General features: G+C 38.7%; 2 protein-coding genes across 8 annotated transcripts in view; one reads left to right on the forward strand and one right to left on the reverse strand.

The window, feature by feature from the left end:
• The window catches only part of dlgap3 (discs, large (Drosophila) homolog-associated protein 3), a 908365-nt gene that overhangs the window by 518183 nt on the left and 376668 nt on the right, over positions 1-13514 (reverse strand). The window lies entirely within an intron of this gene.
• Positions 1-13514, forward strand: part of gatad2b (GATA zinc finger domain containing 2B) — a 74759-nt gene that overhangs the window by 52331 nt on the left and 8914 nt on the right. Inside the window, exons 6-10 of one of the 3 annotated variants that reach the window (XM_008421569.2) lie at positions 3121-3288; positions 4481-4585; positions 10952-11321; positions 11599-11801; positions 13364-13474. In XM_008421569.2, the coding sequence (XP_008419791.1) occupies positions 3121-3288; positions 4481-4585; positions 10952-11321; positions 11599-11801; positions 13364-13474 (957 nt within the window). The remainder of the gene's footprint in view (positions 1-3120; positions 3289-4480; positions 4586-10951; positions 11322-11598; positions 11802-13363; positions 13475-13514) is intronic. The other 2 variants (XM_008421573.2, XM_008421572.2) reach the window with 2 other exon arrangements.

Consider the following 13514-nt stretch of genomic DNA (forward strand, 5'->3'; position numbering starts at 1 on the left):
GCGCGCGTCTCCTTTCACTCAAACTGGACACAGGCTGATCTGTATGGATATTTACATCAACTTAATGTGAGGAATTATGATCCTTTGGAGAACTCTAGGTAAGAGTTTAAAACCAGCTGCGTTAGCTCTGGTTGCGCAGCTCAATGTGAACCACAGGAATAACTTRTAGCGAATTCAGAGGTCGCGTAGTGGAGCGGTGAGAATGATTTATCTTTGTGAACGAACAATTATATGCGCCGTTTACATCTCAACGCGCTGCCCAGCATGTGGCTCTGAGTCTGTCTTCCCTGTAAAGTTTATGTCTGTGGTCCCGGTTGGCCGGAGCGTTAGTGGATAACGAGCAGCGCTAACCTCATCATGCAGGTTCAGCCCGGTGAGGAGCTTTCGCACTCTCCTCGGAGTCACGCATCACACTGATTTTATATTATTTTATTATTATTTTTCCGGTTACACGATGCATCAAACCATATCAAATGCGTTATCTACTTAGAGTTAATGCGCGCGGCCGCACAGAGATCTGAGAAACTCGTCCCATAAACTCGACCAACCAGAATAGTTTCTGTGACGCTTATTAAAAACTCAACAGACACGAAATGGAAGAGCTACTAAAACCACATTAGCAGCATTGAATTAAATCTCCCGTTTGTTGCGCATCTCTGCGTAGTGCAGCCAGTGGCGCAAAAAGTGGGTATGCAGGGTATGCAACGCATAGGGGCGCAGCACCAGAGGGGGCGCCAAAACCCCGTCTGGAGGGGGCGGCGCGCCGATGATGTTTTCCCATACACTTCAGCGTGCCTTACACCTCGCGCACATAATGAGGTAAATGTAGAGAGTTCTATCCTTCACGTATCATGGCCTCTGGGGGCAATCTATGTTTTCGCATCCACCTGAATAATGTGTAGTTGCGCCACTGAGTGCAGCGGATTACCTCATCATGCAGGGCCGGTCCAAGGCTGCATGAGGCCTTGAGCAGACTTAGGGGCCCCTTTTGTTGCTAAAATCATCAGCACCTCTAACAGCTTCTGTGTTAGATTTAGTGAAATATGGGAGAAGGGAGTAGTTTAATTGGCCAGTCTAAAAAGCAATAAGTTATAATCGCAGTTTACTCATTTGTATTTGTAAATTCAAAGATTAAACTCACAGCATCTGATTGTTGCTCTGGTAACATAACAATCTAACTATGAATATTGGTCTTTGAAGTTTTACAAAGTAAACTTGCCAGATCCTTAAAATCTTGTATTTAAATGTTAAACAATTTAAAACCATTTAATTTATGTACGCCTAAACAATTGAATAAAATTTAACAGCATTGACAATATCAAACAAGTGTTACATTTATGTATCTGTGGTCCGTTTTAAAATATTAGCGTTTATGGGGCCCCCGAAGGCCTTCGGGGGGCCTGATGGAACCGCTGACTTAATTTGGATTAAACAGAAGTTTAAATTTGTTGTTTTAATACTAGTTGTGGGTTTAAATAGCATTTCACTGGATTTCTTTTCCCGTAACATATAATTACACAGTAATACTTTTACATTTTCTGTCAACTTAACTTAACATCTTTTAATACAAAAACATGATGGACCGCCTCGACGCCCCGACCACCGGGCTTAGCAAGTTTTCTGGGGGAAACCCTGTGATGTTATTTATTTTAAAAAGATGTATTTTTGATGAAGATGTTACAAATGGAGCATATGGCTTTGGAGTGAGCTATAATGCCGAAAACAACAAACAAAAGGAAACTATCTGAATATTAACAGAAGCTCACCTAATTGAAAGTAAATAAACCAAATGACAAAGACCTATCTCCCTAACTAAGAAAAAAGGAAAAAACTAAGGAAACATAAGTATATAAGTAGTGCAAACAGGTCACCAACTTTCTGCAGAGTCGATCACCACAGACCTCCAAACTTCATGTTTAGCTAAAGAACGGTGTGCAGAGACCTTTACGGAGTGGGTTTCCATGGTGACCAGCTGTATCCAAGAGCAATGCAAAATGTCCAATGCAGTGGTGTAAAGCACACTGTCACCGCACTCTAGAGCAGTGGAAGCGCATTCGATGGAGTCACGAATCACACTTCTCTGGCAGTCAGATGGACTGCCAGAGAAGTCCATCTGACTTTGGTGGTTGCCAGGAGAGCGATACTTGTCTGACTGCATTGTGCCAAGTGTAAAGTTTGGTGGAAGGAGGATTATGGTGTGAGGTTGCTTTTCAGGAACTGGACTTGGCCCCTTAGATCCAGTACCAAGACATTTTGGATAATTCCATGCTTCCAACTTTGTGGGAACAGTTTGGAGTTGGCCCCTTTCTCTTCCAACATGACTGAGCACCAGAGCACAAAGCAAAGTCCATAAAGACATGGATGGCAGAGTCTGGTGTGGAAGAACTTGACTGGCCTGCACAAGGTCCTGACCTCAATCTGATAAACATATCTACATGTTCCCACTAGCTCAGGTTATAACAGGAAATAAGATTTGTTACCATAACTATGCAGGATGTTACGATGTCACCAGGGGCCTTTGAACCCATACAAGCACTAAACGGATCCTTGGAACAGATTAATGTATGAATGTGCCATGACATTCTCCTGCTGAACAGAAACAAAACTGAAATTATTATCTTTGGACCGATCTAGAATCAACACCCAGCTTCAGCTATTACTGCTAGAAAGTAGCAATCATGCCCAAACTCTGGGAATAGTGATGGACTCTGACCTGAATCTTCATAGCCACATAAAGACGGTTACAAAGTCGGCCTTCTATCACCTGAAGAACATTTTCAGGATTACAGGACTAGTGTTTCAGCGAGCTCTAGAGAAACTCATCCATGCGTTTCACTTTATTTGCATTGAATACTGCAACAATGTCTTCACAGGTCTGCCTAAAAAACCAAATCTGACAGCTGCAGCTGATACAGAAGGCTGCTGCTCACATTTTCACAAAAACCAGGAAAATAGAGCACATCGCCCAAATTCTAAAGTTCTGACACTGTCTTTGTGTGTTATACAAATAAACTAGTGAGAGAGAAAAATATCCTTGAATTTTAAAGGGTGGTGTTCTAGTCCTTAAGGTAACAACCCTCATTTCCTTCTAATACTGTTTGTTCGTTCTTCCTTTTTTAGGGTCATACAGTCATTCGTTCAGCCAATACCAGCCTGCCTCCAATGCTTATGTCCCAACGAGTGATAGCCCCCAGTCCATCCCAACTACAGGGCCAGAGGGTGTCCTCCAAAACTGGGATGCCACGATCCAGCTCATCCAGCATGACCAGTGCGGTAAACTATCAGCAGGTGGAAATTTCTCCTGGTTTTTTTTTTGTTGTTGTAGTTGAGAATTGGTCAGTGGCTAGAATAAAGTAAACCATAGCCTATTTAAGATGTTTGACAAGGTTTTAGTTCTGTGGCCAGAGTTACTTCACTTACTTGAATAGATATTTAGAGATCATCTCAAGGCAATAAAAAGACCCAAAAGTTTTTTTCCATTCACATATGAACACTCAGGCCTTTAAAGATGCTATGGGGGGAAAAAAACATCCTTTAACTTTGTTGTAATCCTGCACAGCCACATCTTTGATTCCCAGCCATTTATTACATCCCTTCTTTCTTTGCACTTCTTTCCTGACTGCACCACCAGTGCCAAAAAAACTTGGTAACACTTTATTTGAAGGGTTGTGAATAAGACTGACATGACACTGTCATAAACATGATGTAACACCTGTCATGAACATCAGTCATGAATATTTGACTGTTGTCATAAAGTGTCATTCAGTAAATCATGACACTTTAATACAAAGTTGACATTATTCAAAAGGTCTTTGTTATGACAACTTGACATTAATCTAGACTAAAATGTCTTCATTACGACAACTCGACATTAATCTAGACAAAAATGCCTTCGTTATGACAACTTGACATTAATCTAGACTAAAATGTCTTCATTATGACAACTTGACATTAATATAGACAAAAATGTCTTCGTTATGACAACTTGACATTAACCAAGAATCATATGTCATAAGTATGTCATAATGTCCTAATTATTTAATTATTACTCTATCAAAAGGCTTAACAAAACAGCGATTAATATTCCCACTACCTGAAATAAAGCGAAACAAGTAGGACCAACAATAAAGAGTTCATTAAGCTTTATTACATTGTCAATTGATTTAGTAACGGAGTCAATAACAATTTCTTTTACATCAAGTAAAGTGGAACAAGAAGCACCATTTATGAATGTCATTAAGTGTTATTACAGTGTCATTAATATTACCTCTTACCTCAAGTAAAGTGTAACAAGTAGGAACAGTTATGAAGATGTCATTAAGTGTCATTACAGTGCCATTAATATTAACTTTCAACTCAAGTAAGGCGAAAAAGTAGCAACAATTATGAAGATGTCATGATTTGTCGGTGTTGGTGAGAAGGTAGACGCAGGTAGGCCCAGGTTGACATTGTAAAAGTTTATTTATTGAAGAAAACACAGGGACGCAAGGAACTGGCAGAAGATGAACGAAGAGACATGAGACGCATGACAGCAGAACAGACTGGTATGACACGACGAGGACTCGACAAGAGACGAAGACAACAGGTGGGTTTAAATACACAGGGAGAGTAATCGGGGAACTAGACACAGCTGGGATCAATCAACAGATAGGACAGGACATCACAGAGACTCACAGGGGAACAGGACACAGAAAAACCAAGAAATAAATGCACAGAAACACAGATCACCACAAGATGTTAAGTATCATTAATATTAACTTTTACCTCAAGTAAAGTGAAAAAGTAGCAACAGTTATGAAGATGTCATGAAGTGTCATTACAGTGTTATTGATATTGACTTTTATCTCAAGTGAAACAAGTAGCAATAGTTATGAAGATGTCATTAAGTGTCATTACAGTGTCATTAATATTAACTCTTACCTCAAGTAAAGTGAAACAAGTAGCAACCGTTATGAAGATGTCATTAAGTGTCGTTACTGTGTCATTAATATTAACTCTTACGTCAAGTAAAATGAAACTAGTAGCAAAAATTATAAAGATGTAATTTAGTGTTATTACAGTGTCAATGCTATGCTAACAGAGTCACTGATATTGAGTCTTACCTCAAGTGAAGTGAAACACTGGACTATTTATAACTACCATCAGATCATAACATGCTGTAGAACAAACCCTTAGTACATTAACAGTAAAAAAAATTTTGCTTTGATTGTGTCAGCCATCTAATTCGTTATAGTCTCCCTGTAATGCTCTGAAAACGGGAGATCTTCTTGTCTTCATTTTCTGGCAGCAGCTCTTTGAAGGTGTCCAGGAATGCTCAGAAATTACAGCTGCTCTTGCAATAGTTAATCATGGTGAAAACCTTTTCATGAATTCTCACTTGGTGAATCTCTTCTGGACATTCTCATAGTCGGTGATGACTCAATTCATTGTGGTCACTTAAAAAAAGAACAAAAACAGAAAACAATGTCATCATAATTTAGCATTTATTTAAATACCATTCCAAAAATGCCCCTTTCTGCACACTGTCAGAATGGTAGACTGGCAGAGAAATGTCTAGTTAACATGACTAGTTGTTATGAAGCACAATACAATTATTTCTTAACACAAGTAGCATAATAACTAAAGCTGAACAAAATTATTCTGATCAAATATTTGTTTGGCAAAAGTTCAGACAGACTGTCACTGTTATTCAGATTGCATCATTTAATGTATAGTTTTAGGGACATGAGTCTATCTTTTCACTTAATGAGCATTCAAAATTATTTCCAACCAGATACTCTGGCTTATTGATGTTTGCAAGAAGTTCATTAATAAATAAATAAATGAATTTAACACCCGTTTTTAATTGTCTCAAATGTAACTTATTAACTCAGCTGGTGAATGTTGATCCTGCTCCCCCTTCTGCACTTACCTGCCTGTCTCACCCCACTTCACATGGTGAAAATAGTAACACCAAAATGACTTACCTAATTTTCTTGGGGAATATTTCATCCGCTTCTTTCTCTTTGGTCAAACAGGGACTTCTTTCTCTGATGGCTGGTCCTCATTATCATCCTCCACACACGTAGCATGTCTTCATTAGCCAACTTTGTAACACCCACCATGTTTCCTAGGCTAACATGGGTCTTCATGTGGCTAAAGTTGCCAAAGCAAAGAACACGAGCACTGTGTCACATCAGCCAAGTTGCTAAATAATGCACATAAAGGATAACTTTGAACAACATATTAGCTTTTAATTTGCTTGATTAAAATTGGAGGGGAAAAACCTATTTGTCTGTCTTTAAAATATGTTTAATATTAAGGGCTAACGTTACAGTAATGGAGTTTAATAACTTTAACATTAAATTACAGCAAGGTAGGTTTGGCTTGAATTGCTGATAGCTGACATTACAAAGAAAGAACACAGTCAGTGTTATTTTCTCAAAGAAAATGTAAAGTTAATAAGACGCATACCTCATATGTATTAGGTGACAAACTTCGGCTTCTCTTTAAACAGGAGGTCTGGCCGTTATAACCATAGACATAATATAAGAGTAGACCCCGTATTGGCTGCTCCGGCGCAGGAAATATGGCGGCCATCTTGGAGCGGTATACCCTCCTACGTTGCTCAATCAAAACAGCGGAAGATGCCTCTGCAATGAGGGATATTGTTGTTCTGATCGATGGACTATTGATGTGAGGGCTCCACAAACAACATTTCACAACTAAGATGGACATATTATTGTGTATATATTGTGATTAGAATATTACTTTACTGTATTTATGTCCACCGGCGAGATACCAGCTAATATTAGCTACAGTGCTTGGTGTAATACGGGTTCAGCCTCGCTATGAAGGCTGAGATTCTGTAAATCTAAAAAAAATTTATTATTCTCTAACACTGACTTGGATTATCTGACACAAGAGTCTGTAACAGAATCTGTTAGCAGAATTAGATTCTTTGAAGAGAGTTATTATTAACTCTTGAATTTGTTCAACACTTTGAACAAATTCAAAGTGTTCATAACACTTTGAATTTGACTCATTAGGATTTGATTAAGAACCAGATTTGTTCTTTGTAATTTCTGTCCAGTAAAACTATTAATCTATAATCAATAGACAGGTTGATATAAAGATATAATCCATGTTTCTGTATCATATTTGTATAGCATTAAAAGGACCTGGAACTTTTGTTTTTCCACTGAAAGCTCTGGTTTGCACAATAAATGCCTTGAGGGTGAAGTTTTATGGTTGATACTCTGATGTCCCATTCTCCTGAAGGCAGCACMGAGCTGCACCACCAGAAACTCACAGAAACACTGAAGAGAAGAAGAGYTATGATTAATGTAGTTACAGTTCTATCCATATTTTAATGTTGCAGAGCTCAGTCATTAGCTCTGCAACAATAGTTCAAAGTTTAAACTGGCATGTTTTACATCTTTTATCTGCTCATTTTGTGGAATATTTAACAACTAGAAAATGGCAAAGAACAAGAATATTTTTCCACTCTGTTTGGCTGCTGTTGGCCTACAAATTTTAAGTTGAATGTTCATTAAATTTTTCATAAACACCTGTGAAAATAATTTCTATTCACATGGCTTTTTTGTTCTCTGGGAAATTATCTTGATGATAAATACAGAAACAAGCATAAAAATSAAAACATCTACAATAGTGATGGTAATATTAATAAAAAAAATAATAGTCAGTGCAAAGTAGCCTACAAATTCTTTGGTGGGGCAGTGAGGGACCTGGATAAAGGCTGTGGGGGGTCCTGGCCCGAAAAAGGTTGAGAAACGCTGATTTAGTTGGTAATGTTTCATGTTCTAAATTACTTGCAAAAACATTGACTGAAAGGACTCTGATTTAATGTTGAGGGATTGTTGCCTGCAAGTCAAACCTTTAGGGCACAGACATTTTACATTTTGTTTCGAGTTGAAATGTACTGAAGTCTTATTTAAATTTGAGTGTTTAGCTTGTTAATTGTATTGTTAGAAGCAATTGTTTGCATTATTCAGACACTTTTTATTAAACTGGCAATAGTAACGCTATAGTTGATTTCTATCATAACTATAAGTTTCAGGCTCAGGATTTTTTTTTTTTACTTTAAGCCCTGCATAACGCTGAGTGGAGTGGTGGTCCGCTCCAAGATGGCCTAAATCTCGTTAGCGACAATAGGCGAGAGCGGTCCATGAGTGAAACATGTATGCAATGAATATTGCATACATGTTTATGTTTATATGTATGTACGTACAGTGGTGGGAAGTAACGAAGTACATGTACTTTGTTACTGTACTTAAGTACAGATACACGAAAATAGTACTTAAGTAGATTTAATAATGGATACTTTCTACTTTTACTCCGCTACATTTTACAGTAAGTATCTGTACTTTCTACTTCACTACATTTCTACAAAAGTGTCGCGTTACTCGTTACATCCAAGTCGCGTTGCTCTTTTTTTTCTGTTAAAATGTGAAGTTCAGGGACTGAAGGTGGCGCCGTAAAATCCAAGCAATAACGTGACTTAGTGTTTGTTGTCACCCATCGCCTACCGCTTTACTCGCGCGCTGAGCTCCAAGAAATGTGCTGTGATTTTCTCTGAGCGGGAAGTTCATGTCTGTCTAATTGTCAGTAATATAATAACGCTGCATAAATCAGATATGGCAACATGTAAAATCAGCAGCGCTGAATTTGTGGAGGTGTTGACTGAGGTGTCGCAAATATGGGACAACGCTGGTACCAAAGTGGTATGACATTCAGGAACAATCCGATTCTTCTGGACGGATCTTACTGATTAAATGTATTTTATATCTAGGTGTTTTATGGGAATGTGGATCTTTCAGATCAATTTGAGAAGCAATTTTGATGGGTAAAACGGTCTTGGTCTTGGTCTTGGGTCTTGGTCTGCTACTGGCTCCTTGGTTGCCTGTCCTCCCCCACCCACCTTCTTTCCATCCCCTTTCTGTTGGATTTCTTTCAAAATAAATGCCACTAGTGGCAAAAAAAGTGAAGTTTATGTTAGGACAGGAGACGAGATGTTTCCATCCCTGAAATTATGATGCATAGAATCACATATCCAAGTCTAAACTATGTTACAGAGAGTAAACACAACATACTTTATCTGTGGCATTGTTCATTAAAAAGGCACATTTCTAATGTACTAAAATTAAATACGATCGGTTCACTTAATGATTGAATTAGGGATTAGGTATTATTCAGCAAGTACTTTTACTTTTAATACTTAAGTATTTTTAAAAGCCAGTCCTTTTTTTACTTTTACTTAAGTAAATTTTTTGAGTACTTTCTCCACCACTGTGTACGTATATATAGATATATGTATATGTTTTCCAGCCGCCGAGTTCTAGCTTCAGAGTGATTCAGCAGCTGAATCCAAAATCCGATGTGAGATTCATCCGTGCTGTGCAGTGAATCCGTTTCTCTTTATAGATATCTCCCTCTTCTTCCTCACATCGTGTCTTTAGGAAACCTTCCAGATTTGGGAGCTTCCATTTTGGAAGCTCCCAAATCTTCCAAAACGGAAGATTTGGGAGCTATCTTACTTTTGACAGAGTGAAAGAATTACATATAAATAATAGTCTTTACCACCGGTGTAAACTTTGCTGATGAATGTAATAACACATAATATAAGTTTTATAATATGTTACATTGTCACATTTTTAATGTAGGCTCTTGTGTCAGATAATCTAAGTCAATGTTAGAGAATAATAAATTTTTTTAGATTTACGGAATCTCAGTTAGCCTTCATAGCGGCTGAACCCGTATTACACCAAGCACTGTAGCTAATATTAGCTGGTATCTCACCGGTGGACATAAATACAGTAAAGTAATATTCTAAATAATATTCAAAATATACACAATAATATGTCCATCTTACTTGTGAAATGTTGTCTGTGGAGCCCTCACATCAATAGTCCATCGATCCGAACAACAATATCCCTCAGTGCTGAGGCATCTTCTGCTGTTTTGGTTGATCAAAGTAGGAGGGACAACCGCTGCAAGATGGCCGCCGTATTTCCTGTGACGGAGCAGCCAATGCGAGGTCTACTCTTATAGTATGTCTATGGTTATAACTTGTGTTAGGTTGGCCCCACAAGATGGAAAATGTCTTCTTCACCAACACATTGCACGCCTGTGCAATGTGTTGCACAGGCGTTTGTGCCACCAGTGAGAGGCCTCTCACTGGTGGAGATGGTGTATTCCAGTACTTAAAACAGCCTTAAATAATGTTTCAAATTATTTAAGGTGTCTACAAAGTGCTTTGTAGACATCTTCCTGTAAAACTTTAGGATCAATTAAATTAAGAAATTGAAGACTAAACAACATGGCAGAGCAATATAATATTACTACATGAAGCTAATTTTTAAAGTGTAATCAGTAATACTTTTATAAAAAATTCATGTCGGATCATGATTTCTTGGTTAATGTCAAGTTGTCATAACAAAGACATTTTTAATAATTTCAACTTTGTATTAAAAGTGTTTGACACTTTTGACAACAGTCATAAATGTTCATGACAGGTGTTATGTCAGTCTTATTCACACCCCTTCAAATAAAGTGTTACCAAAAACTTTCAAAAAATATTAAGGTTTCATAATATTTCTCTCCACTTCAACCAAGAAAACAATAATTAGAACATTGCAAGTTATTATTTTGTTGTACATTTTACAACGCCAGAATGTTCTGCTCTTAAATAAAGCTGAGGTGTCATACTGGTGTAAAACAATTGTTTGAGCATATATTTGCTATGGTTTGTGAATGTTTGTTAACCTTACAAAGCCATAGACTGCATTTGATCCAGAATGTGTTCCAAGTGGAACATGTTTGAAAAGTTGTTTTGTTTCTTCTATGCAAACATTTGGCATGAAATCTAGGGATACAAGTACTGTCCTAATGGCTGCATTTCAATAATTTGTCTTAAGTGTTTTGTTTTTGATAACCCTAATATGCCTTACAGGCCAGCCAGCAGGTGGCAGCTTCCCAGCGCTCCAGCTCTAGTGCCATGTACATGAACCTGGCCCACATGCAGGCAGCAGCAGCAGTAGGGGCCAGTGGTGTGACAGGTGGTCTTGCTGGAGCTTCAGCAGTCAGCCCATCCACCATGTCTGGCTCAGCCAGTGGAGCAGTTAGCTCCATGGCTGACCAGGCCAGCAGTCAGGCAGCTGCCAAGCTGGCTCTACGGAAGCAGCTGGAAAAAACCTTGCTGGAGATCCCTCCACCCAAACCCCCAGCCCCACTGCTCCATTTCCTCCCCTCTGCAGCTAACAGTGAGTTTATCTACATGGTGGGCTTGGAGGAAGTGGTACAGAGTGTCCTTGACAGTCAGGGTAAGTACTTAAAAAAACAGTTTTATATTAAAACTCTAAAAAACAACTGAGATGTATGGACAAAGTATGAGTATTTATTTGTAGCAAGATACCAATGTGCAAAATGACTATTCATATGAGGCTCTGCAGCAAGTCTGCCTCTTTTGTAGAGAAATAAATTGGTTTAAGTTTATGGAGTGTTGATAAAAAGTAGAAGACTGTTTGTCAGAGCACTTAAAGTGATGGATATCTGGTGCAGCTTGTCACTAGTTGTACTGAATCAATGTGTTTTGTTTAGGTAAATTCAGGGGGTCTTTGGCCCGTATGGAGCCTTTCTTCTGTGCCCAGTGCAGAACAGACTTCACACCCCACTGGAAGCAAGAGAAGAGTGGCAGAATCCTCTGTGAGCAGTGCATGACATCCAATCAGAAGAAGGCTCTGAAAGCGGAACATACCAACAGACTGAAAAATGCTTTTGTGAAGGCTCTTCAGCAGGAACAGGTCAGCATTGATATGGTATTGACCTGTCTGAAGTTATAAATCTGCTATAACAAGTTACACTTTTAAATTGGGAAAATATTGCTTTAAGTCTTTATAAGATGAAACAAAGAAGTAAGACAGTTCTGGGGTGAGCACAGTTCAGATCGGAGCTGTGCCTCTTCTTCACCATTTTAACACATTTAGTCTTTCATTTTTGTTTTCAAGAGTGATGGCAACTACTATTAATATGGTTTTTGAAAGTTAGGTTGTCAGTCTAAAATTCTAAATCAGTATGTCTAATAAGTCCAGTGCAAGCAAGCTACTAGAGCCTAAAACCTGGATAATTATCCAGTTAATGTTCGCTTCATATGTTAATCATGAGAGGGCAGAAAAGCAAATCCTGCAATATACATGATTACATAATGATTTCTACAAAAGTTAGCATATGTTTATTTAGTCTGTTGCTTTGACGTTCCACCAATAAATCTTTTGAAGCGACCAACTGTATCACAGATACTGACTTTAATCCTACATTGCATTTAATACTTGATTTTTCTGGATATTTTTAGCTCAAAAATCTTATTTGCAATACATTGACACATAGGCTGCAGTGTGAACGCACCCTAAAGTGACCCAATTTCGGTTTTTTTGGACGTAATGTGACCTGTATCCGATCTTTTCATGGCAGTGTGAACAGCTCAGGTCAGATTCTTTTTCGAATGTGACTCATATCCGATACGTATCCGATTCAAATGCGACCTTAACGTCCTGGACGTATTCATCCGAACTGAACGTCACGGTTTCTCAACAAATCTCACTATTCTGCGTCCTGATACACGCAAGTGGGAAGAAAAACAACAACCATGACGGACTACATGAGGAGGAAGTTGTTAATTTGCTGCTCCGGCCGGATAACAACTTCAAATATGTAAGCTAAGCTCCACCGTTAGCCTCCATGTTTACTTCCTCAAACACTGAGCTCTTCTTTTTATGGCGGTTGGCAGAACACTGAGAACGCTGACGCTATTGCGTCCTCTACTGCGCATGCGGGACACTTTCAGGTCGTTTGCCCGTTTACACTGCAGAACACATACAGGTCGCATTTTCTGGCAGTGTGAACGGCCCCTGCAAAAAAATCGGAATTGCCAAAAAGTTGGAATTGAGTCACTTCAGGCTGCAGTGTGAATGCACCCATAAAAGTCTGTTCTTGGAGCAATTTGTAAGGCACCGATGTGATAAGTTTTTGTTTTTTTTTGTTGGCCATTGGATAATTTTATCTTTTATTTTTAAAACATCTCAGTAAAAATACCACAGCTTCACAGTATGATAGTACTGAGTCTCAGAGGGTGAGAATCTAATGTCGGCCCATGAACATCCTGATTTATGTTTAATTTTTCCAATAAACACTGTAAGTTGTAAGGTTAACTTTGAGGTTTGAGGACAGAAAATCTTTCTTTTTCATGTGCTTCTTAAGTTGTTTTTGTTATCATTCCTTAAAATCACACTGACCAAGACGATTGGTAAGGCTTCACCTCTAAGCTTTTCATTGTGAGTAATGAACTGTAACTGTGTGGGTCTGTCAGGAGATTGAACAAAGGCTACAGCAGCAGGCAGCTCTCTCTCCCAGCTCCGCTGCTACTGGCTCCAACGTCTCCAAGACTGACACGATGATCCGACAGCATGCCCTGCGCCAGGTACACTGCATCACTCTTCATAATGTTTTAGGAATCTGTG

Source organism: Poecilia reticulata, linkage group LG11, assembly GCF_000633615.1.
Source record: "Poecilia reticulata strain Guanapo linkage group LG11, Guppy_female_1.0+MT, whole genome shotgun sequence".
In the NCBI taxonomy this organism is placed as follows: domain Eukaryota; kingdom Metazoa; phylum Chordata; class Actinopteri; order Cyprinodontiformes; family Poeciliidae; genus Poecilia; species Poecilia reticulata.